Source organism: Pagrus pagrus, assembly GCF_965226575.1.
Source record: "Pagrus pagrus genome assembly, chromosome: 4".
NCBI classification, from domain to species: Eukaryota; Metazoa; Chordata; class Actinopteri; order Spariformes; family Sparidae; genus Pagrus; species Pagrus pagrus.
In genome coordinates, this window is record NC_140188.1 from 22,420,141 (window position 1) to 22,446,184 (window position 26,044).

Sequence of the window (26,044 nt, forward strand, 5' to 3'; positions counted from 1 at the left end):
CTGGCATGATTCATGCAGGACAGGAAGGCTCCACAGGGCGTGATTAAAACCACCCAGAACATCATCGGTACCCAGCTACAAAGCATCAGTGACACCGGTGAAGTGAGATGTCTGTACAGAGCCCAAAGGATACTAAAAGACAACACCCCAGACACAGCTAACATCTGGCAAAAGATACAGTGGTATCCGCTGCTGTAACACCAGCAGCATCCTCTGCACTCCACCATATAAAATAGCTTTGTTTGTTTTTTTTCATATGTAGAATTAAGTGACCTAAGCTCAGTTTCGTTCAAAACCCTGGTGTTGTAAAATGACTAATAAATGAACCTGAAACCTTTTTACCCTTTGTATATGTATAGATATATGTATATAGGTGTGGGTATATCTATATCTATATCTATATCTATCTATCTATCTATCTATCTATCTATCTATATATATATATACCCACACCTATATACATATATCTATACATATACAAAGGGTAAAAAGGTTTCAGGTTCATTTATTAGTCATTTATATATCACTATGTCACTTATGTCACTTATATATGTATATATATGTGTGTGTGTGTATATATATATATATATATATATATACATATTGTATGTTTATATATATATACACGATATTATAGTGCATTATCCTCACAAGGAAACTGTTTTGTTTTTGTACACACTGACAAAGTAAATTCATCAATAGAGAAATTGGTAAAACAAATTGGCAACCATTGCTTTATGACGTCATGTACAGAACTCACGACCTTGGTCAGTAAAACGGGGGCGGCCGTGTGATTACTGCGATCAGTGTAATTAAAAAATAATAGATTTACTCATTTATTTATCTTTTAGACGCAAGCTTAGAATCGTATGGATGCCTGGCGATACAGTGACATTATGTAAATGTTGCTATCCGACGGGCTAACGCTCACTTTTGTCTTTTGTTGAAAGTGCTCCTCCCCACCCCCTTTTTCCTGTGTTACTCCGCTGTGGCGGAAGTAAGTCGTATCGCTGAGGCCTCATCCTTCCAATGGCGACTGCAAACAGGCTGAATAGAAAGCGGGAGCAACCGTGGAGGGGGTCAGAGCTGTGTAACCGAAATTAAATAAATATATCCTATTCTCTGTAGTCATAAAGTTAGCCTGAAATTTGTTTCACCTCTCCAAATCACGGCCGATTCAATGGCCAAAAATCGGAACATTTCGCTCCTTGAGTCGGGTAAGCTGCAGAAGTAAACCCAATTGATAGCTTAATTTCCAACGATATCGCTCATGCTAATTGGTAATCCCCAACTGCTTTTCTCACGGTTAATGTCCTCACTGTTCAATTTCAGAGCTCTATTACTTGATATCTCGTTTTCTAACAACGGGTCCATGTCGGAGAGCGGCTGAGGTGAGCTGGCGTGCCTTGACTGGCACACTGTGTTGTATTTCAAAATAGTTGACTAGCTAGTTGATAATAGAGTTAATAGTGGCCATCTGATAACGAATCGCCTCTTTTGATCCCCTGCAGGTCCTGGCGAGTGAACTAGAGGAATATCAGGTGTGTATCCCCGCTGCCTCGGCTGCTTGTTAACTGCTAGCTGCTATCCGTCGGTGTTGACTGAGTCTGGGGATAAAACTTGTCTCACTCAGTCGACTTTTAATACCCCTGCACGTCTCACTCGTTTGACATCACCCGGTGTTTTTTACTAGCTTAATGTGAGCCTGCTGTTTTCGCCTGTGGTGACTCCGCTTTTACCAAACTCTGTTTCCGACAGCTCTTACCCGGGAGATTGGACTGGCTGGGAAACGAGCACCCGAGGACATTTGAAGATGTGGTGAGATTTAAATATCTGTTAAGTTCATTGTCGGCGCTTGTTATTGTCTTGTGACAGGGGGACTGTGGTGTGTCCATGCTCTGTTCTTGTTTACGGTCTTTGTTCTTTTTCCTGCGGGACTACTGTTGGGTTTCTGTGAGTTGGGAGGATTGACACGGGCACAAGTCGATCCTTCTGACTTCAATTTTCAAAGTGAATCGACGTATGGTCGCTCAGAAAATGCTATTTGGATTTGGTTTAATATTATTTAGCACCGACTGTTGTACTGCAGATAGGGTGGGATGTTCGGCTTCTTGCTACGTCGAGACGGCTCCACTGGCCAATCAGAGGCCGAGAGACGCTGTCTCTGCGTTATTTTGCATGTGACCTGAGCTGTGATTGGTCCATAAAAGGAAACGTTTTGCATAAGAAGCCACGCCTCTTGGACTAGAGTTGAGAAGCACAAGAAATCAGCAACTACCCTGTCAGACATTTATCACCACCAAAGTGTTTAGGCAGGCTGCAGCCCCTAGAAAAGTCCTTCAAGCTTATTAGATGATGTATAAAATTCAGACATTACATGCTGTTTGTTATACATGTAATATGTACTATGGCAACCAACAACTGATTTCATTATTTCATCATCTATTGATAATCTTTATGATTCATTGTTTAGTCCATAAAAATATTAGATAATGGTGAAATATCATAATCATATCTCCAGGTAACATCTTCAAATTCCTCATCTTGTTTGACCATCAGCCTAATACCTAAACATGTTAATTTTACAATGATGTGAAACAAAGAAGAGCAGCAAATCTTCTTTAAGAAGTTTGTCTGGCATTTTAGTCTCATAATCAATTACCAGATTTTTTGTTGATCCTAGCAGCTGTTTCAGCAGTGATCTGTATTCATTGCCGTGTCACCACCCAGGCTTTGTTTGCCCTGACAGGTCGCAGCCAACAGACATATTGCACCAGACCATTTGCTACGGATATGCAGGCAGATTGGACCAATTCTTGACAAAGAGGTGCCATCATGTGTCCCAGGGGTACACTCTCTCCTTGGGTCTGGAAAGCAGTCAATGCTTAGGACCGCAAAAGGTACATAATCTTCAAGGTGCCTCAGAGCATCTCTGGAGGCAGAATGACAGAGTATTTTTTCTCTGTACTATGTTTTGGACATTATACAGGCCACTCACACTGAGAAATATTGAATCTTGCAGAATATAAAGGTTTGGATTGTTTTTTGGTTTACGCCTTCACCAGAACCGATGCCTTCCTTTTCTATCACACAGCTCAATCATTCGGTGAACTTTTTGTTTTGCTTTTCAGACTGCGACAATGTGCGGTTTCAAGCTTCATCATATGCAGCCCTTCACCGGGGCAGACCACCAGAGAGGCCTTCAAACTGCAAGAAACCTCTACCCTTAGGTAGGTCAGGCCTCACTCAATATTTCTGTTATGTTTTTTTTTTTTTTTAAAAAGAAAGTGAAATGGACAAATTGATGTGCCCATAATTGGTACCTGTCTTAGCATGGTATTGCTCTTCAGGTTTTTCAAATGCCTCTCCACGTACCATGCAGGTTATGTGTGTGCTGACATGTATTTGAATAATTGGTTAATGTAAAAACTGAAAAGTAAAATCTTCATTTAATTCGAAAGGACTAATAGGTTATATATACTTCAGTTCACTGTGTATTCCTCTTTTGTAAGACTGTTGTTGACACATATCGGTTTGGTGCGCTGCCATGACTGAGCCAGATTGGCTGCCTTGATGCAGTCTGTTACACTGCAGTGTTAGTTGTTTTTAGCACGATAATTGTACTTATCGTATCTCATTATTTAATCTAAAGCTTTTCACAAATTAGTGTATTTTTCAATACTTCGCCCGCCCGAATCTTTAGGATTTTTGATGATTCCTGTTAGCCCCTACTGTTAAAGCATGTATCTACTGTGCACTGCAGCATTCTTGTTCAGCCTGCTTTCAACAATGGTTCTTATTTAAAACCTGTCCTACCTCAGGGTAAATAACACACATTCAGGCCTTTTGTAATTTTTGTTTATTTAAAGACATGCTATTGAGGTTACTCAACTGTTTAGAAAGCTACCTTTTGTAGAAGACAGGCACTACAGATAGGCCTCATTAAATACTTGAAACAAACACTAAGAACTCAAAGCAGATAAAAACCTTATGGATGGTGTTCTTGTTTCTCTGATATTTTGTCGTTTCCCATAGCAACAGATACAAACCAGATGCTTCAGACTTCAGAGCGGCAGTGATATTGTTGTTATTTACAGATCACTTTTGAATTGAGGATGGCATTTGTGTTTCATGCCGTTAAATTTATGTGACACAACGGCTATAAAAACGAGATAAATCATGTTGAGACGGACAAGCTGAGCTAAAACCTGACTTTATTTGGTGCTGTGTTAAGATGCACAAGGTTTATTGGAAGACTTGCATGCTTGGTTAGAATAACAACCTTTTGTATTTTTTATATATTTACATCCATCCCGTGATGATAATGCCCCACCACTCGTGCCCACATTGGAGTAAATATTTCATGCCCACTTTATTTGTGTTAATCCCAGTGTTGTTTCATCCTTGTTGCTACATCACTACATTCTGATGATTGGCATCTTATCATCAACAGTGAAGGTCCTTCGAGGGAGAGAGCTGACGGGAGCACAACGCTTCAGCTCCATCAATCCTGTCAGCAACTATGAGCGCATGCGGCTGCATAGGCGGATCCTGGGGCATCTGTCTGCAGTTTACTGTATCGCATTTGATCGCACCGGTCTCAGGATCTTCACAGTAAGATGGAACTTGTCCCATTACCCAAAGATACCCCCTGATTTAATGTGCTATGATCACAGTGTTTTAATTCTTCTTTAGCTTTTATAACACTGATTAACGCAACACTTGTTTGTTGACACTCACCTGACTGTGACTCTACATACTTAATATTGTTATTTTTCTTTGTCAGGGCTCAGATGACTGTTTGGTGAAGATTTGGTCTTCGTTTGACGGAAGGCTTCATTCGACGTTGCGAGGACACTCTGCAGAGATCACAGACTTGGCGGTTAATTACGAGAACACGCTAATTGCCGCGGGAAGCTGTGACAAGACCATCCGCGTGTGGTGCCTTCGTACCTGTGCCCCTGTGGCTGTGCTGCAGGGGCACAGTGGATCCATTACCTCCCTACAGGTAAAGGGATCTCTGACCTTGTAATCTACTTTTTTAAAAGATGAAATGGAGCAGGTTTCTTTTTCTATACAAATATATGGTAGCATCATTTGAATGAGATGTGTGTCTTTCCCCTCACTCTGGGCATGCTAAATTGAAGCAAAAACCAAGCAATTTCAGTTATATTTTTGCTGTCGAAGCAAATTAACATTTTATTATAAGTGGAGTATTTCCAGCCATGCAGCTCTCATTATTCCATCGTGAGATAACTTTATTGTTCTCCGCCTCCATTATGCAATACCTAAGTATTGTTGGAATTTAGATCTTACAAGTATTGTTTTTGTGAAAGTCTGCAGTCCTACACTTGAAAGTGTATCAAAAGATTACATAATTGAGAACATGTGTGACTTCCACATATGATGGCATTTCTTATTCTGGATTAATTTTATATACTGTACTGTTTATAATGGAGCAGAGCCTTAAAACATTGGGTGGCAGTGTATGTTTATCCTGCATTGACACTGCCTGAAATAAAACAAGAGGAAGAGGTGGTTGCAGCTCTGGCAAAGGCTTGTTTTATCCAAAGAATCTGTTTCTATCAGCCCTCATTGCATCTTCCCTTTATCACTATGACAACTTGCCTCTGCTAAGTATAAAACCAGTTATTGCAATATGGACATGATGCTGCGTGGATGGAAACATCCTCTCTGTTACCATGGCTGTCCGTACTCTGTTGTTTGCTTTCCATTTCAGTATTGTCAAACCAAATATTAAATAAGGACAAGTGGTCTGAAGACTGAGAAAAGTCATCTGCTCCAGTGTAACACCAGTCAGTCACTGCTGATGTCATGACATCACTTGAAACAGACATTAATGTACTCAAGAAAAGAGACTTTTTGCCTGATGACTTACTATTTGTGAGGGCAGCAAAGGGGATCGTGTTAGTACTTAACCCTCCATATAGAATGCATGTCTTGCTTTTATTAATATTAAGTAGTAATAAGAGTTAAGAGTAATTCAGGTTTGATCTATGAACGTCTTGTCTTTTTCAGTTCTCACCGTTTGCCAAGGGCTCCAAACGATACATGCTGTCCACTGGAACTGATGCTACCGTCTGCTTCTGGCAGTGGGACGCCAACAACATCAACTTTAGGTGACCGTTGACATGTGTTTGAAATGGTGACAATTCATAAATGTTCAGTTGTAGTGCTCTTAAAACAATATGGTCAAATTAATACAAAATTGAATGTGTTATGTGGCCAAAAATGTAGAAATCTAATTTTGAAAAGCTCTTATAAATGAGCCAATGATTGAGATCAGTATTATGAATTCAAAGGCATGTTCAAACTGCTGATATTTGAACAAAACATAGTTTTACTTGTCTGAGTGTCAGTTGAAGAGACGGAGCTATGACAAACGGTTAACATCCTAAGCTGTAGGCTGTTATGGAAATGAGAGGTGGAAATGGCAGCTCTTCTTATGGAAATCTGCTCCAGGCCTTAAGCAAACGGTGGAAGACAAACTGAACGGGGTAGACTATTTTTTTTTACTGCTCCAACACCTGCTACTGTACTGGTGATACAGCCCCTCAGTAAGGCTGCATTTAAAGAGCCTGCTTTACTGTGATAAACTGAACTTGCAAGCATATAGTTGTATATCAAGCAACCAAGTTAAAGTATCTGTACGATATGAAGACAGACTTGGACGAAATGGGCATTAAGTGACCTCTGTTTTCCTCAAAGTATCTAGGTGAGCCTTATCTGACAAAGGAATGTTAACTCAACATCTGACCTGACTATAATCACTCTTGTCATCCTGAAGTTGGAATGCCTGTTATATTAGATAAAACTTTCATAGACAGGTTGCCATGTGCAGCAAATGAGGTTCGACATAAAAATGTAGCCTATAGAAGATTTTCAATGATGTCGGCAAATGGTCAAGGCCATTCTTTAAATCCGTTTAAAAACACCTACCCAAGTATTGCAGGCTTTAATATGCACTTTTAGCTTGTCGGTAAAATCTAGCGACTTCTATTAATGTGTAACATTTTCTCTGCTGTCCTTAAAGTGATCGGCCACACAAATTCATAGAGCGACCGAGGCCAGGAGTTCAGACTGTGTGCTCATCATTCAGTCCAGGTAATATATCATTTGAAGTAGACTGATATGTTAAATTGTATTGCTGTTTGTGTACATAACCTGTACACATGCTACTTGATGTGTTTTGAGTAGTGTCTAAATACAGATATAAAAATTAACTTAACTGTTAAAACACTTTCTACGTCTTCCCTTTTTTTCAGGTGGGATGTTCCTAGCAACAGGAAGTACAGATGATGTCATCAGAATATATTTTGTGGGAAGTGGGAGTCCAGAGAAAGTATCAGAGCTTCATGAGCACACGGTGAGAGCTCCGTCAAAAGCCAAACTTTTATGTGAAGCATGTCCCCGTGACAGAGAACATATTGAACTTTCAGTTGGATTGTCGATTTGATCATTCTCCATGTTGCTGCTCTCCCTCCAGGACAAAGTTGACAGCATTCAGTTTTGCCACTCAGGTGAAAGGTAAAGTAAAATCATTGTACTTGCTCACCATCGATTTCTCACAGTAGCTACATTGAATTATATGCAACAGTGCATACAGTGATGGTGAAACGTGTTTGTTGCCGTCTCAGGTTCGTGAGTGGAAGCCGAGATGGGACAGCGCGGATCTGGAAGCTCCATCAGCGACAGCAGTGGAGGTGCATCTTGCTCAACATGTCTGCCACTCTTCCAGGGTAAGGAGCGCTTTGTTGTTGGTCCTCCAGTGTGAATGTGGCGACGAGTGAAGTCTTTCTGTTGATGGGCTTTTAGTCTTTGTGTCGTTCTCAAGAAGAAATATTAAGACAAGGATGTACACCGTATAAGCAACAGGATATGCAAGAATGAAATTCCCATTGGTGGTTTAAAAAAAAAAAAACACCTGGGAGATTTGCTAAATTAAGCGCAATCATTTGCTCTCTAGGCCGCATCAAAGAGCTGTCAGAGCATGTACCTGTATGTAAGCTGAGGGATCCATTTACCCGACTGTTTTCTTTGTTCAGATGTCAGATTGTGTAAGTCGTAATGGCTGCTTCACAAGCAGGTGAGAGGGCTGTGAACTTACATCACTTCTAGCTCAATACAGAAAGATGCAATATCATTATTTCTTAGACTACTGAGCACTTTTGCCTGCCGATGTCAAGGATATGGAAAAATCATTTACATTTCTCGATTCAATTTGCTTAGGTTTTAATACATTAATGCTTAATTAATCCTTATTGCTGACTTTCCGATTAACAATGATTGCATTGTGACATGCCTACTAAAACAACACAAAACTGGTCATAGTGTATTTAGCCTCAGTAGGGTAACTTCAGAGTCGCAAAAGGAAAAGTTTAAACATTTCTTCCTTATGCTGTATTAATCTGTAAGTCGACTTAAGTTTATACTCCCCGTTTCCATCAGACAGACATGCTTGATGTACAAAATGACATGGTGGCTGATTTTGGGTTCTTTACATTGTAGCATCTTCTGGACAGTTTATCCAGTATCAAACCACCAAACATTCAGGTCTCACTTATCTCACTTACTTCACCATCAATCATACAAAATCGTATATGATCCAATACCAGTACATCACTGAAATATAAATGTCAGTCTCCCCATACTTTCAGGGGTGCACGAATAAACAGAGCTTATCTGTCTGCCCTGAGAGAAACCATAAAGGAGCCTCATTGGCAGTTTCTATAATCGGCTCATCTGCTAAAGGCATCATCACGTTGTCGCTGCATTTCACAAGTATTCTTTAATAACCAAAGTAATTAACATTTTTCATGATTATGTCGTCTCACCATTTTCATTACATTGTACATACATTTGCATTAAGTTCGGTCCTGTGTTTGTTCATTATTAGAGATTTAGATTTTGAGGAGAATCTCCAGCGTTTCTTGAGTTAAGCACAAGTGAAACTACAAGCTTGTTCAGCAAAGTAAAAGAAAAGAGCAATACTGTGGCAGGGAAACGGGTAGGAACATGCATACTGCAACAGGAAATAAAGGGAAAAAGAAGTTATTGTCATTTGTGTTGAGTAATGAATCAACTGTATCACTGTTAGACAGCATGTTTTGAGTGTTGCAACTTGTCACATGAAGTGCATGTATTTTTCTAATTTGAGTTTTTTCCCGTGTCAGTGCTGAACCAACGAGTGAAGAGGAAAGCTACTTCAAACCCAAAGTCACCATGGTAGCGTGGGATCGTCATGATAATACAGTCATCACGGCTGTTAACAACCATCTCCTCAAAGTGTGGAACTCCTACACAGGACAGCTGCTACATATCCTCAAAGTAATTGTGCACCATGCTTTGTTCCTCTTGGTAAAACGTAGAGCGTAGTGGATATCACGACCACCTCATTTAACCTCCACAAATTGACTAATAAACTAATCTGAACATTGCTTTCAGGGCCATGAGGCCGAGGTGTTTGTCCTGGAGCCGCACCCCTTTGACCCCCGGATCATCCTGTCTGCCGGCCACGATGGGAACGTCTTCATTTGGGATCTGCAGCGAGGGACAAACACACAGCACTACTTTAACATGGTACACTGACACTCGGCAATATCAGAACATGGTGCTTACATGATGAACAAACCATACCGTTTAGAGACCCTCCATGATGCACATGACAAAGACAGCAGCAAACAACATGGTAACAAAACAGACTTAGTTGAGACATATTTGTCACTGTAGCTCAAACATCAGTTAACTTCAGGCATCACACAGTGTCTTCTAGTGCTTTTATGTCTCCGCGCTGACGATAGCCATGGGAACATATGTTATCAGGAACAGCTTGAGGGAGTTTCTTCAAATTTGGCACAAATGTCCACTTGGACTCAAGGATAACCTGATTAGAGTCACTGTGACCTCAGAAAACATAATGTCAGAGGCCATTTTCATCCATTAAATATGACAAAATTTAACACAAATATCTGGATGAAATGGTGACGTGATGAAGTTTTTTTTCTAAAAGTTCAAAGGTCAGCTTCACTGTGACATTATAACGTTTGCAAAAACAATTTTCTGGCCATTATTCAACACCATAGCTCAGAAACCAAAGAGGTGATTGTGACTTTATTTCACATTTTGTCAGATACTGAACTGGTAACACTGATCTTGAAACTGTAGTGATTGTAAAGATCTTCTGTGCTGCCGGGTTGAACATGTCCATGTTTTAGAATTTGTCGCTTCTTCGTGTTCTATTAGAATCAGCTTTGTTATTTGTTTGTCTCAATGAACTCTAATAAAACGTACAGCAGTGGTCCATCACAAGCATCAAGCTTCAGGCTATTGTCGTTGCACAGTGGTCTTCAGTCTTCTGTACTTCTCTGTAAAAATAGTCGGAGTGAAGACGGCATGATTTTTCGCTGGAAGCTATTCACTGGGATCATACCAGTCAATATAGTGATGTCTTCCCTTTCGTCAAGAACAACACTTATTATCATTTATTAGAGTCCGTCGAAGTCGTCGCTACATAGGCTATGTTGTATCTCTGGACGGATTGTGCTCTACCAAAGTTGTTACTGAAGTTGGGGAAGGAAAAAATCATTCAGGGACGCACATTGAGAACAAGTATTGAAATATTGTTGAAAACTTGTGTGTTTGTGTCCTAACACGTTTCTGTACATGTGGTTATTTTGTGTTTCTCATCCAGATTGAGGGCCAGGGTCATGGGGCCGTTTTCGACTGCAAATTCACCCCGGATGGCCAACGTTTTGCCTGCACAGACTCTCACGGCCATCTGCTCATCTTTGGCTTCGGCAGTTCGAAGCCTTATGAGAAGGCAAGGATAGATGCACATACAAACGTTTTCACAAACAATTGTTGCTGAGTGAAAACCACAGTAAAGCCATTCCAGTTTACAGACTGAGGAAATGTTGTAGCCATTACAGTCTAACACTTTCAAAGCTTACTGTATAGTGTGAAAATGCATCCAAAAACAAGTGTGTGTGTGTGTCTGAATAATCCCGCGTTACATGAATACAACAAAAGCAGCAGGGTGACGCCATATCTTTATCTTCCTCCTCGTCTCCACACAGCTTCCAGACCAGGTGTTCTTCCACACAGACTACCGACCGCTGATCCGGGACACCAACGGCTTTGTGCTGGACGAACAGACGCAGCAGGCGCCTCATCTCATGCCCCCGCCCTTCTTGGTGGACGTGGATGGAAACCCCCATCCACCAAGGTAGACACGACCTTCTCTCTGTTTACAGCAACAGTACAGTCTTGAATCATTAACTAAGTGATCAAATGTTTGAATCATTAGCCCATGCAAGTTCTCAATGCCCTAGGCCACTATGGAAAACAATACCAGGTAGAGTAGTGCAGTTACTTTTAAGTCATATTGTCCCTGTTTTACATCTATTTTTTATGTGTGATTCAAAGTGAGGTTAGTGTTGGTTTGATTTAGAGCTAGTTACAGTCTGCTGTGTTTTATTTAAAATATCTTGGTTAAAAATGTTTTACTCAATTTTCAGGTACCAGCGTCTTGTCCCAGGTCGGGAGAACATTGCTGCTGAACACCTGGTTCCACAGCTGGGATACGTAGCCACCAGTAAGAATAAAACCCACCACGTGCAGGCCTTAATCTGACCGTAATCAGCCTTTGCTAGAGAGAAGAATGTTTTATTTAATACATGACTCATTTATTCAGTTTCTCTGCTTTAACAGCCAACATAATTTAGGAACATCTGAACCTTATCTTCCCTGCTACAATGACAAGCTTGATCTTTTTCCAACTAGCCAACAGTTAGAGTTAGACAAGCCCCACTAATGCTCTTGTCCTGTTTGATGACTTTTTCAGGTGATGGTGAGGTGGTGGAGCAGGTGATCAGCCAGCAGACTGCAGAGCACGAGGAGGTCACAGTCAGACGCAGCAGCCTCCTGGATGAGGCAATCAGAAATCTCCAGGAGCAGCAGGCCCGGCAGAGCCAGACTGGGGCCGGGGCAAGGCCTGGGGCTGGGGCAGGAGCAGCTGAGGCACAGGGCCCAGCCTTGGCACCCGCACCAAGCACACCACGCAGAGGTATCAATACACCACCAGTGTATTGGATTGCTTTAGCTGATGTATTGCTTCATTGGAGGCTAGCTGTGTGCTATCCTGTATTGAAGGTTAATATTTATTCTCTAACCCTCATCAGTGTCTGTAAATGAACGAGCAGATGTGCAGTCGCCCCCTAATGTGGGTCTGCGCCGCAGCGGACAGGTGGAGGGCGTCCGTCAGATGCATCAGAATGCACCTCGCAGCCAGATGGCCACCGAGAGAGACCTGCAGGCCTGGAGACGCAGGGTGGTGGTGCCTGAACTGGCAACCAGCACCTACAGGTAGAGACATAGGATGTTAGCTTTACTGTCCACTGCTAAAGACGGGGAATATAAATGTAACCTGGTTATCTTCATATTAACAACAGAAAAAAAGTCCAGTATCAGTAATTTACTTGTACAGTATCTTTAGATGGTCGCCATTGAAAATGTATTGATTGACATTAACAGAAAAGTAACAGGTGCTTATGACTCAAGTGTGTCTTACTGTTCCTTTTAGATTTCAGACATTATGTAAATTTGTTTTCAGGGACCAGGAGGACATTCGAACAGCCAAAGGAGACGAGGAGATGGCGTTGTACAATGCAAAGAAGAGACGCATTATCTACAGCAGCTGTCGAGTAGGTTTATTTTACCTTCACCTGTGTAGGAACTGATCTGTCTGCAATTTGGATGAAATGATTTAGTCATTAAAAATGTTGTGTTGGTTGGTATGAAGACAAATTCCATATGCACTTTGTAGGAATGTGTGTGTTTTTTTAAAAATAATTGTCAGCATTTTTCTGCTTTTTTTCATTTGTTGTTCACAACAATTTCCATACAAATTTTTGCGCTTGTGTTGAGTCAGTCCCATCTGTCCCCTCAGGATGATTCAGATGATGAACCTCCCACTTCGAAGCGAGCACACGGTCACAGCGACGGGCTGGAATTCATGGACTTGTCATGTGAAGAGGGAGAGGAGACTGCAAGCTCAGACGGACACACTGAGGTATCACATTCTCCACTTTGCCGTGACTGTGGCGTGACATTTACAAGCACCTGTAGTTTTTATTGTTATTTATTTATGTTTATGTATTTTTGGGGAGATTTTAAGCAAGTTCCTGTTTTTAATCTGTTCAGGACAATGAACTGGACGGCAGCGAACTGGATTCATCCAATGATGAGGAAGAGTGGAATAGTGACAGCTCGAGGTATATAGTTTTTATAATTATCACACGCTACTGGGGAGTCATTCTTCAAATTGTTTTAACTTGTTTAGAGTACCAGATAAAAGGGGTTTTCCCAAATTACCAAAGTTATGATATAGAAAATCTTGACTTTCATCTTCAAACTTTTTGTTGCTCCTATGTGTTGTCTTAGGTGGCAATCCCCCACACATCTGGTACACCAAGCAGGTTAAAACAAGTTATTTGATTAACTTTTGTGTTGCGTGTTTGCACATATGTAACTTAAAGTCATAATTGGTTTTGATTGGACAGTCACACATCCAGCGAGTACTCAGACTGGACGGCAGACGCTGGCATCAACCTGCAGCCCTCCACCCCATTGTCATCACGCAAACGGGTGCAGCGCAAACTCAGCAGCTCTGAAGATGAGGAGGAGGACAACGAGGAAGAGGAGGAAAAGCAGCAGAGTGACGAGGAGGAAAAGCCGGCCAAGAAAAGCAAAGAGAAGGCCAAGAAAGCAAAGAACAAGTCACCCAGGGTGAGTTTTGCAAATACCGTACATACTGTATATGTTAGATATATCTTAAAACAGATTCACATTTACTTGATTTACCTCTGCAATCAGCGTCCAAAGGCCAGACCATCCATCAACAGAGAAGTCTCCAACGAGTTCAGACCTTCACCATGGATTACTGATGTCATTCCCAGGAAGTCTCCTTTTGTTCCTCAAATGGGCGATGAGGTATGTGCATTAGACATCAGGACAGGTACTTTACACGGCCATGAGAAAACATTTTTTCAGCTTGTTTAAAGATCTTTGTATTTAACTTTGTTGTAGTAAAGTATGCTCTTAATGCCACAAGATCAAACTCGGTTCTTCCTCAAGAGACGTGATGTCAGTGCTGCAGCAGAGCAGAGAAACACAAGCAGAGAAAATGTAAAAAATAATCTATAAATATGTGCAAAATTTCTGTAAGAACATTTGAAATTGATGCGTTCCTTTTAAATCTCTTAGGCTGCAAAATTGTAAAGACTAGAAGGGAATAATTTATCTAAAAATATTGACAGTATGGATGCAGCTATGTAGATGTAGTCTCAATACTTTTGGCATAGCATCATGATGATCCTACTAAAAGACACCCACACCGGCAACATCCCGCTGCCGTCTGGCAAGCAGTACAGAAGTATCCGCTAACAGACCACAGAGCAGCTTCTTACCGCAGGCTGTGAAACTCTTCAATTCACCCTCCCCCAAAAAATAATACTTTATATTTTATTTGACTTGATATTTATCCATTTATCTATAAAAAGAAGTTGCCCTCTAAGCTCTGACTCTTCTGTCTGTCAGGTGATCTACTTCCGACAGGGACACGAGGCGTACGTTGAGGCCGTGAGCCGGGGTGAACTGTACCCCATCAACTTAGACAAACAGCCCTGGAAGAAAATGCAGCTACGGGTAAGACTAGGAAAATGAAAAGATAATAAGATGTTCTTGGTAAAAGGGTTTGGAAAAAAACACTGAATTTTAACGAAGTTGAACATAATCTATAAAATCCTCACAGACTTTGTGATGTGATGTGTAGGCAAAAATCTAAACTGAAAACATATTTTTACTGTAAATGTTTTCAGATGTGTTAATCAAAATGAAATGTGTATTTCAAAGGACCAAGAGTTTGTGAAGATCACTGGGATCAAGTATGAAGTCTGCCCTCCAACACTCTGCTGTCTGAAGCTGACTCTCATCGACCACGGCACTGGCAAAATCACAGACAAGTCGTTTTCTGTCAAGTAAGCAGCTCTGCTTCCTTTACTTGCCTTCTATTGAGAAACGCACTCAATATTGGTGCATTTCTCACTTCCTTTAGCTACACAACATGAAAGAGTCTTATTTTGAGTGAATGCATAGTACATACAGTGTATGAACGTTGGGTTGCTATCAATAAGGTCAATCATAACAGAATTTTGAGGATGAATACATTTTTGGCTTTGACATGCTGGTTTTGCTGTTTTTTTTAATGATGCGTATTCATCAGAATATTTCAGAATCAGGTAGTTTTACACAGACAACTCTTTGTGTTCTTCCTCATTAAAGTGGCGCTGATTTCTTGAACAGGTATCACGACATGCCAGATGTGATTGATTTCCTCATTCTGAGGCAAAGTTATGATGAGGCACTTCGAAGAAACTGGCAACCAAGTAAGTTTGTGCACCGTGTTAGATATTATTTCTTCGTTTGCGGCCGAGTAACATCCATGTATCTGTTTCATCATTTGAAAATCTCAATCTACACAGAATAAAGGTGGTCTCGTAACAAACAACTTTGTAATCATTTTAGACAAACCAATAAATACTCTTTTTCACTGTGAGGATTTCCTTTTTGCATTGCTTAGTTGAGGCACCAATTAGAGAAGTTTTGTTTGCACACTTGTTGGTCAGTATTTGGCGCATTCCTGCACAAACTGCACAGCTCTTTTAATTTTAAAAACAGATGTATTTTACGTATTTTAATATATTTTTAATATTTTTAATTGTAAATTCAAATTTTATACTTGGCCTGGTCACTCTTGAAAAAGAGATTTTAATCTCAGTGAGGCTATAACTGGTTAATATTCTTGGCTTCTGCATTACTTGTTTTTTCTTTTCTCTTACTATGTTTATTGTCATGCACAAACATCCTAAGGCAAATTTCTTCCATGTGAAAACCTACTTGGCAATAGACCCGATTCTCATTGTCCTCTTTCAAACCATTCATCAGTGCAGCCTCTTACACTAAATAGATACTGTTGATTTTACCTAAATTTAACATCACCTCCTGTGCAGATGACAGGTTCCGCTCAGTGATAGACGATGCTTGGTGGTTTGGGACCATCGTCTGCCAGGAGCCCTACCAGCCGGAGTACGCCGACAGTCTCTTCCAGTGCTTCAAAGTCAGGTGGGAAACATCACATGTCATGTTGTCATGAAAGGATTAGCAGGGGATACTGTGGTTGAGGCATCAGGACCAATATCAAATATTGGCTAGTTCCTTGGAAATATTGCTTGTCAAACTGTCAATAATTTGACGCATTGCCTTGAGTGAGTAAGTGAAGTGAAACTTGTGACAGACACTGTAGGGGTGTCCGCCTCTCGAGACGAGTAGTAAATACAAGTCTATGTTAACACTTTCTTTCCCAAAATTGTGTTTGACGTTCGATGTTCACTCTTCATTCTTCAGTTTATTTAGATGTACTTAAAACAGGCTACAGTATATCCTACTGTCTGACCCCTAGTGGTTATTAAGAGGCATTACAGTGTCACATGTATGATTGGTTAAACAGGTTTAACCAATGCAAGCGTAATGGCTGACTTTGACAACACTTGTTTTTGTGCTCTCTATCACCAGATGGGACAATGGGGAAACAGAGAAACTGAGTCCTTGGGATGTGGAGCCTATTCCAGAAGATGGTAATGAAGACTTTTTACTATTTTATTGCTGTCACATCCACACCTGACACAGTTCTCAGAGTCTGTTGGCAAAGGGGGGTTAATGTGGTTTTAATACATATTTAACAAGTTTGTCTGTGCTGTGCAGCCGAGCAGCCAGAGACAGAAGGAGGTGGTATCCCTGTGACGGCAGATGAGATGAGCGAGCTGATGTACAAGCCTCTGCAGGGGGAGTGGGGGGAGAGGAGCAGGGACGAGGAGTGCGAACGCATCATGGTCGGCATCGAACAGCTCATCACAGTCGGTGTGTGTGCAGAAACAGATATTCTCTAACTCTCTCGTTTGCTCTTACTCGCACACTCCCTCTTCACAATTCGTTCACATCTGTAGGTTCCTTTAACTATTCCCAGTCATACTAACCCACCTCCCCCTGTGTTTCTGCTACAGAGATTACAGCTCCCTTCTCTGGTCCTGTGGACTTAGTCCAGTATCCCTCCTACTGCACTGTGATCGCCTATCCCACTGACCTGGGCACCATCAGACTGCGACTCATGAACAGATTCTACAGGTCAGTCCTGTTAGACTTTCCTCCTTCCACCTGATAATGCAAGCAGGTCAAAGCATGAAGTATTTGCACTCCTGACTGTTGACCCAGTTCTGTCCTTGAAATGTCTTTAGCTGCTGACACACAAATATCTAATGTTTTGTACAGTTTGTGTGTATTAACCCACCTCTGTTGATCCACAGGCGCCTCTCAGCATTAATATGGGATGTCAGGTATATTGCACATAACGCCCGCACTTTCAATGAGCCAAGGAGCAAGATTGCCCACTCTGCAAAAATCATCACAAATGTCCTCCAGAAATTTGTCAAGTACGTTTCATTCATCGTTTGTTTCTGACAAGCGTGCTTCCAAAAATTAAATCCACGCTAGATCATGTGATAATGACAGTAACAATATGATTCAGATAAATTGTCTTGCACACTTAACTGACACCTTATTCCTACTTTCCCAGTAATCCGGCTTGCACAGATATTATGGAGATTTACAATGCTGTTGAAGAAATGGATGATGATGATGAGGTAAGTCTGACTGAATTACTATATTTGTTTGATTTATCACGTCCTGCTGTCAAATTACTACACATTAGTTTGAGTAGCAAATAATAGAGTGCAATTGATGATAAAAAGAAGAGACTTTGTCAAGGAACATGAAATTGGTCGTAAGAAGTTACAACTCAGTAGGAAGCTTGTTTTCCATTATTGGTTGCAGTCACCTTCACTGTTGCCATTTATGATTAAATTCAAGTAGGGCCGTACCATTTTGAAGCTTTATTAATGTATGAAAGTTGACATTCAAATTGTAAATAATCTGAAAGTTGCACAGCAGTCTATTCATTCTGTTTAACCATGATATTTCTGCACATTTGCAGATCAAGATCAGGCTACACTAATATTACTGTTTGTAGAAGTAGAGTCAGTGGTGGCTGCGTAGGATTGTTTCCGATTTGTGCGATCCAAACATTTCCAATAACTTCAGAGCATTGTAAAGCCCAAAATGAAAATGTATTACAAGAAGATAGATGTAATCATTTCCAAAATTGACAACATGTTTAAATTAAATTAAATGTTCTGCTTCAAATCATATTTGTTGGCATTTAGCCCTTCAAAAACATTTTCACTACAGTCAAAAAACTGTTCTCCTACTTTCCACACATGAAGGGAGGCAGCACCTGTATTAACAGGGCGGTCTAGCAGCAATCTAACAGCACCATAAATTAATGTCTATAACTGCAATAATAAAAATCTTTTCCGACTCTAACACTATTAAGTTTGAGGATTTCATGAGCTTCATTCGAAAACCTTAAGAGAAGCTTTGAATGTTAAAAAAAAAAGACATTTGGTACAGCAATAGACGTAAGTAATCTAAATTTGATTTCTTCCTACAGGAAGAGGATACAGAAGCACCAGGAACATCCTCTGGACACAGACTGCGGCAGGTAAATAGATACAAAGATTGGTTCACATACAGTTTAAAAATAAACTAAAAAAAGATTTGCCAGACATTTGTGGTTTTAACCATGTGTTGGGTTCATCAGTACGGTAAATCTGATACATGGTGGATGAGAATTTGTTAGCAGATTGACTCTCAATGATTCAATAGCAGCATGTGCTACTCGTCATGATGATCTCCTCCATATTTGCAGCGCTCTGTAGAGGTGCTGCCAGACAGAGACGCCTGGAAGGAACAATGCAAGAATCTGCTCAACTACATATTTGAGTGTGAGGACTCAGAACCGTTCAGACAGCCTGTGGATCCTCAGAACTATCCAGTAAGTTAACACAATGTACCACGGCATGCTGTTAACAACAGGTTATATTTGACTTGTGTGTTCCAGTGTTTTGGAAAAGATGATGTCTCAATTATGTCTTGTGTGTGTGTTCCCAGGACTACCATGACATCATTGATACACCAATGGACTTTAGCTCAGTGAGAAGGAGACTTGGGAATGACGGCTATGAAAACCCCATAGAGCTGTGCAAAGACACCAGGCTAATATTTGCCAACGCTAAAGCCTACACACCCAATAAACGCTCCAAGGTAGGGTCATTTAAGATGATAAAAGTTGCAGGTGGAGATCATAATAAAATCTGCTTTGGGTTTAGATTTTGAATTAATATATTAAGTCATTTAAAGTATATTTAGATTTTTCTTTTGACCTACATTTTCTGTCCCATTCTAGATTTACAGTATGACGTTGCGGCTCTCGGCCTTCTTCGAGGAGCAAATCAGAACAATCATATCAGAATACAAAACTGCAGTAAAAAGCAGCGACAGGCTCCGTCGCAGTCAGAGGTTCCGCAAGAAAATGCAGCAGCAGGATCAACCCTCCGCCACATCAAGGTTTGTTTAGTTATGTTTCCTCATCTCGTCTGCTTGAAAACAGGAAGAACAAGTTTTTTGCTTTAGTACTCAAACTAACTTAGTGATAGGTCTCTGGATATGAACCAATACAGTATTTATGCTAAACAATTATCTGATTTCATTGGTTCAAGTAGTCAGAGCAGATCAGGGCATTTGGGGATATTTGATGGCACATTTGACTTTACCTGTCCGTGTTAATGTCCGATGAAATTCTTCTTTTCTCAAGTCAAAAGAGAGCTGCTGTAAAAACTCAGGAAAAAGTGGAGTCGACGTCAGTGACCAAATCTACCTCAGCCAAAGTGTCTGTTCCTGAGAGAGCCAGGAGGAGTCGAAGCAGCAGCTCAGGTCACAGCTCCTCCGAGGACGACTCCAAAGCTGCTTCATCAACTCCAGGTACAAAACACACTTTGCCTCATATGCTGTGTTTCCACCACAGGGACTAGGAACATTTGGATGAACTGTGTGTTGGGTAATTTAAACCCAGGATCCAAATGATGTTTTTGGGGACAATGTGTTGCCTCCCAAAAAGTCCCTGCTTGGGGAGTGGTACAGGAACTTGGAGGTGTTCCTTGCAGCACTAAACATTTCTTATTGGTCCTGTGCTCAAGCTTTATTTCAGCCACCATTTGCTAACAATCTGCATCAGCGTTCCAGTTTTTGTTTTAATTTATTGTGCTTTGGTAAATGAACATGACATTACAGAAGAAAGAATACGACGGATGGACTGACGGCAAAGTCTAGTCCTTATTGTTGTATATTGTGTAAAAACAGCTGATGTATTTTCATGCGTCAGCAGACTAATTTGCCTAATTTTCATGGGTGTTTAGACATACAGACAACAATGGCCTGATGTAACCTTTTAGTTCCTTGAAAAGTAGCTCCTTGGACTAAAAGTTCTGGGTAATATTTGAGGAAACACAAGTTGACAGTAGTAGAAGTCTTTGCTACCAGCAGTCCTATTGTGTATTCATGGTGATGATGCACTTATCTTCTATGTATTATAAGAGTTTGAAAACTCAAAACTAAGGTGTGAAGTTGTATAGTTAAAGCTTTGCTTTTCAAAATATGTTTAATTAACCTAGATAGGTATTGTTTAGTAAGAACATTTACCGAATTGAGTCCTGAAGTGCAATAACTTGTGAAGTCTGCAATTATTGTAAATTAAGTGTTAGATTTGACTTCCATTACTTGTGATGCTGTAAATAGAGCCTGTAATGTCACTTTATTGATCAATTTCAATCTTGACAAATTCTTCTCTATTCTCTCCCCACAGTAGTGGAATTTTTTTGCCACAAGCTTTAACACCTATTCAGACTTCACCTCGACAGCCCCTCGCTAGCTTCCATCTCACCTCTTAAAAAAGAAAACTGCAGCGTAGTTCTCTAACACATTTCTAGCTGTTTATATGGGAGGGGTTGCATTTCTAATTCTTGATGTCATCGAGCTCTAGTTCCTTTTCAAGCTTGACTGCACTTCAATGCCAATATCTGCCAAATGAATAAGATGTAATGGGAATATGTCTTATTTCAGAGTCTGAGAGTGAGAGTGAGCTGAGCGAGTCGGAGGAGGAGAAACGCCCAGGTTCATCAAGGCACCATCAACTCAGACAGAAAGCAAGAGTTACAAGAAGCAAACGTGCCAAGCAGAGGAAAAAAGGTGAGGAGTATTTCCTGGTTAAAAACCCAGTTTTTAAATATCGCACCTCATTAAAGTCAGCATTGTAATGAGAAAAAGTCATTAATGTGTGATGTTTTTAAGCTGTGTAATTAGTAAAAAAAAAAAATAAATAAAAAAACCACATAACTGGAGATGTGTTATTGTTGCCAGCTGCAGAGAGCGATAGTGAGGAAGAGGATGAGGAAGAGGAGGAATCGGAGAGCGAAGGAGAAGATAGAGAGGATGGAGAGATGTCCTCCCATTCCTCAGGTCGTCGCTACCCAAGCAGGAGTAAAAACAACAGGAGCACACGGCTGACCAGAAACAGCACTGGTGCAGACAGGAAGCGCACAGGTAACACCACTGACGAGCCCAAAGATTTTCGCAAAACCCGCCAGCCAACATGTTGAACATCCTTCTTTGTTTTCAGAGGACAGAGCAGAGGTGAACGGTCACGGCAGCAGGTCGTCTCGCAGGGAGAGACGTCACCGCCACGACTCTGACGGAGCCACAACCGAGGGCTCCGACAGGGAAGAGGAAGAGGAAATAACGGTGCGCAGGTCGCTCAAGAGAAAGACAGCGAGGGCGGCTGTGAATAAGATGAAACTCCTTGAAGCTTCAGATGAAGACTTTGAGGTGGAGGAGGAAGAGGAGGAGAGGCCAAGAAGGAGCAGCAGCCGCCTCCGCCACACGGTCCGGGCCAGCAAGCGCATGGCGGTGATTCAGAGCAGCTCAGATTCTGATGAAGAGCCTTCAACACGGGGTGGGCAACAATGCTTTTTTTAATCCTTTTGTCATACAATCCTAAATTTTACACTGACTGAAAACACACAACTACATTGATGTCAGAGCTTGTAACTGTTATAACGGTGCCTTTACTTCCTTCAAATACAAAACACATCTTATTTGCATTTCTATGTTTTAGCTTGTAGCTTACCAGATAGATTATTGGCTCAGTGCTGCCCTTGTTTGTGTTTTTAGCTTCCCGGAAAACAAAGGAATCAGGTGGGGAATCAAAGGACGAGGAGGACAACAACAGTGATGCTCCATCCTCCTCTCAGAATCGGCAGAATGGAGACACAAAGTCCAACAAACAGAAGACAAAAAGACAAGCTGCTAAGGCCAAGGGAAATGGTGAGAAATGTCCTCATCAGTCACTTTTAGATGGAGTTGCACTGATTAGTCGATCAATCAATTAGTGGATCGAAAGAAAATTGGCAACTATTTTAATAATCAATTAATCATTTGTCATTTTTCTTGTAAAAATGTCAAACATTCGCTTTTCGCAGCTTTTTAAATGTAAATGTGTAATTTTGTCATAAAATGCTGTCATAAATCAGGAGTCTTTGAGTTTTAGGCTGTTGTTGTACTTTGCTTTGAGCTCTGCAAAATTGTGATGAGCATTTTTCACATTCTTTTTCAATAGACTTATAGATTCAGGGATTAATGGGGAAAATAATTAGCAGGTTAATTAATGATGGAAATTGATAGTTGCAACCCTACTTGCTTGGACTTGAAAATTGGCATACATAGACACAGGTCCTTGAAAGTGCTTGAATTTATATGTTTTATGAGACTATAAAAGTTTTTTGGATATGTGTTAAGTTATTGCCTATGAGCTTCTGTAAAGCCCACTAGTTCTCATTATAGAACAGCAATTAACCTTGATCTGTGTCTCTGTGCTGTGTTGGATACTTGAATCGCTGCTCCTCCTGCTCTAATCACTTGGATTGCCTTTTTTTCTCCTTTCCCCTGCAGATACTTTGTCCCATGTGAACGGACACAGTGCAAAACATCACAAGTCCGACAGCAACTCTGAGCAAGAGGAAGCTGCAGAGGAGAGTTCTGGAGAAGCAGAAGAGGAGGAGGAGGAGGAACAGGAGGTTGTGTCTAAGAAACCCTCCAGAAGCACGCCAACCACTTCAGCCAGGAAAAAGAGGATCACAAGTGAGGAGGAAGAGGAGGAGGTAGAGGACACTGAACGCAGGACCACACGACACAAACCTCCCGTAAGCTCAGATGAAGAGGACAAAGACCACAGGTCTCAGAAACACCCACACCAAAATGGAAGAAATGTGGAAGAAGCCATCCACAAGGACTCTAAGAAAAAGAGCAAAGTTTCATCGTCAAAAAGCCAAGACAAACAAAAATCTGCCTCAACTAATAAACTGGATGGTGCAGAATCCGAGGAACTCAGTGATTCTCCAAAGAGATCCAGCCCACGCAAGAAAAAACTGAAAAAAGATGAAGAACGCGATGTAGAAAGCAATCACTCCAGTGAGGAATTTGAGGTGGAGTCCCAGTCAAAGAAGCCAACGAGGAACAAGAGTAAATCTAAGCGGCCTCTCGGTGTCACCTCGGCTTCAGAGAGTTCTGAGCAGGAATACAAACCCAAGAGAAAATCAAGGAGGAAACGCTCCACTGGCTCATCCGATGAAGAGTCAGATAATTCAGACAACGCGTCAAATAGACGGCTGAACCTCCGAGCACTACCAAAAAAGAAATACATCAGTGACAACTCTGAGGAAGACTCTGCCTCTGCAAGCCAGGGTAAACAGAGGAATGGTAACAGAACAGCCACAGCGTCAAGGGAAGATGGGAACAATAAGAGAGAGTCTAAGAGAACCTCTCCAAATGAAGCCAGGAATCAGCTGTCTTCCAAGAGAAAGCGTATTTACACCTCAGACTCTGAAGATGCGGAGGAGGGTGGAGAGAAGGAGCCAGTGTCCAAGAACAATAAGAAAAGCCGGTCAGGCTCTTCAAAGCATCCCAAAACGGAACCCAAACAAGCGGATGGTAACAGCAACGAGGAAGACAACTCTTCCCAATCCGATTCCAGCGAGGAGGAAGAGGAGGAAGATGCTGGTCGTTCCAGGAGCGGGAAGAAGAACGCGAGGAGGCCAAAACACAAACGGAAGGAAAGCTACAGCAGCAGCAATCACAGTTCTTACTCTGAGAGCGAGCAGTCGTCCTCAGCCTCCGAAAAGTCACTTGCCAGCTCAGGGTCCCACAGCAGTCCAAAGAGGAGAAGTCACAGACGGTCCGCGATTGGTGAAAGGACTGCCGGCCGCCAGCTCAGGCAGCGCCGCAGACCGTCTGCCTCAGAGGAGGAGGACAGCGACGAGTCGTACGGCAAACCGCAGCGAAAGTCGCGCGTGAACACTCGTAACCGGGGGAAGCGTACGGTAATCTATCACGACAGCGAATAAAGGACATAGCTGCTGGAACTACAGACAGACAGTTAACTGGAGACCTAAAGACACTTGATGGCCACGTTATGGTAGTAGCACTGGAGTCCTCGAGAGAAAATGCTGTGAATCTGTTTCATTCAGGGATATTTATATTTTCTATGAAAAACATGTTTATAGATGTAATACAAATTCAAGCATTTTGATCCGCTGGTTTTCACAAGGATACAGAGCAAAACACCACCTCCCATACTGCTTGTTGTGATCCGGCCAGCAGAGTAACCATTCTGGGGAATCTTGTCAGCTTGGGTGCTATCTAATATACCTCTGTTTAATCAAGCATATTGCTGGCTTGCACTAAGATACACTGTAATGAGGTATTTCATACACTAGTTTTGCATTAGAAACTCAGGGGTCAACTAAGTTTACTGTAGTCTCAGACATGCAGTTGTTTTTTGAGCTAAGGTAAGGACAAGAAACAATTCCAGGTCGGCAGATGTCCAAGCACACTGACTGGGACACAACAAAACCATGTTCAGACTTTTGACTACAGCACTCCTTTGTAAATCCACACACTTAATGCTTGACTGTATTGAGTTAATATGAGCCAAATGGACGAATATGAATAATTTTCCCCATACCATTTCATTTTCTAAAATTTAGGTTTGTGTTGTATTCTAGTGACTAGATGTAAATATGTGATTGAGAATGTCGGAAAGGTTTGGCGATCAGTCGGTAGCAACGCGTTTATTTAAATTTGAGCTTTTTTTATTTTTCTTTCTTTTCTTTTTTTTTTTACATTAAACTGCATTGTCTTGCCATATGTCACAAATTGGTACCTTTTTGCCAAGTACAAGTAACCAAAAGTACTTATTGCAAAATACTGTGATTTCTCATATTGGGAAGACGTTTTACTGTGTTCTGTGTTACCTACTTTCAGTATTAAATTCTTTTTCAGAGTTGACTTAAAACATTTGCCAGTCACATGGTTTAGTTTTGTTTATGGGGAGGTTTCTAAATACAGTCGCTTTATGACATTTTGCTTAATGTGTTTCGTACTACACCTTTAATAACAGATTTCACAGGAAAACTATTAACGCAATGTGGTTGTGGAGTGCAATGAATGAGTTATTCCTCCTATTAATAAAGACATCATTTCAAGGTGTATGCTGTATTTCACTTAGTCCTTTTCATTGACATCATGAAGACAGTCCATCTGTTAATAATTCTGTTACAAATCATTTACTCAAGCATTACTCCACGTGTTGTCAACAAAAACTGAACAGCGTGGACTCAATGCTGTTCTTATTATTGGACTGCACGAGGTCTATGGTTTTCACTCACAAGTCAACAAATTTATCTTGTAAAATTAGGACAGATTGTTACAGGGAGTCTGTGTCGTTCCAATTACGTCCATGAATAATAACAATAATTCCATTTACTACACCGATGCCGATTCATACTATAACATAAAATAGTTTATAATCATTGCATAAAAGTTTCATTTTTAACAATGTAATATTTGTTACAACGTGACAATTTATGATAAAACATTCCACATGTAACATAAAATGCTTAATGGT

General features: G+C 41.0%; 1 protein-coding gene across 4 annotated transcripts; it reads left to right on the forward strand.

Annotated features, from left to right (window-relative positions):
* Positions 1 to 1,012: 1,012 nt before the first annotated feature.
* brwd1 (bromodomain and WD repeat domain containing 1) lies at positions 1,013 to 25,626 on the forward strand. Of its 4 annotated transcripts, none has more exons than XM_084350884.1 (44): positions 1,013 to 1,217; positions 1,333 to 1,391; positions 1,512 to 1,541; positions 1,759 to 1,818; positions 2,750 to 2,900; positions 3,132 to 3,230; positions 4,454 to 4,614; positions 4,787 to 5,008; positions 6,040 to 6,140; positions 7,055 to 7,125; positions 7,287 to 7,387; positions 7,508 to 7,548; positions 7,659 to 7,760; positions 9,195 to 9,348; positions 9,466 to 9,600; positions 10,712 to 10,840; positions 11,097 to 11,245; positions 11,538 to 11,614; positions 11,864 to 12,085; positions 12,201 to 12,384; positions 12,632 to 12,722; positions 12,968 to 13,090; positions 13,222 to 13,292; positions 13,581 to 13,806; positions 13,894 to 14,010; positions 14,617 to 14,724; positions 14,932 to 15,056; positions 15,361 to 15,464; positions 16,089 to 16,200; positions 16,651 to 16,712; positions 16,840 to 16,995; positions 17,139 to 17,259; positions 17,439 to 17,564; positions 17,708 to 17,774; positions 18,641 to 18,691; positions 18,899 to 19,024; positions 19,141 to 19,293; positions 19,436 to 19,596; positions 19,844 to 20,010; positions 21,148 to 21,273; positions 21,445 to 21,627; positions 21,704 to 22,036; positions 22,255 to 22,407; positions 23,032 to 25,626. In XM_084350884.1, the coding sequence occupies exons 1-44, from the start codon at positions 1,181 to 1,183 to the stop codon at positions 24,480 to 24,482; spliced, it is 6,798 nt and encodes a 2,265-aa protein (XP_084207010.1). In that variant the 5' UTR covers positions 1,013 to 1,180; the 3' UTR covers positions 24,483 to 25,626. The 4 variants fall into 4 exon arrangements, with proteins under 4 accessions (XP_084207010.1, XP_084207011.1, XP_084207012.1 ...); XM_084350885.1 differs by having other exon boundaries at positions 21,451 to 21,627; XM_084350886.1 differs by having other exon boundaries at positions 15,382 to 15,464.
* The last annotated feature ends 418 nt before the right edge of the window (positions 25,627 to 26,044 follow it).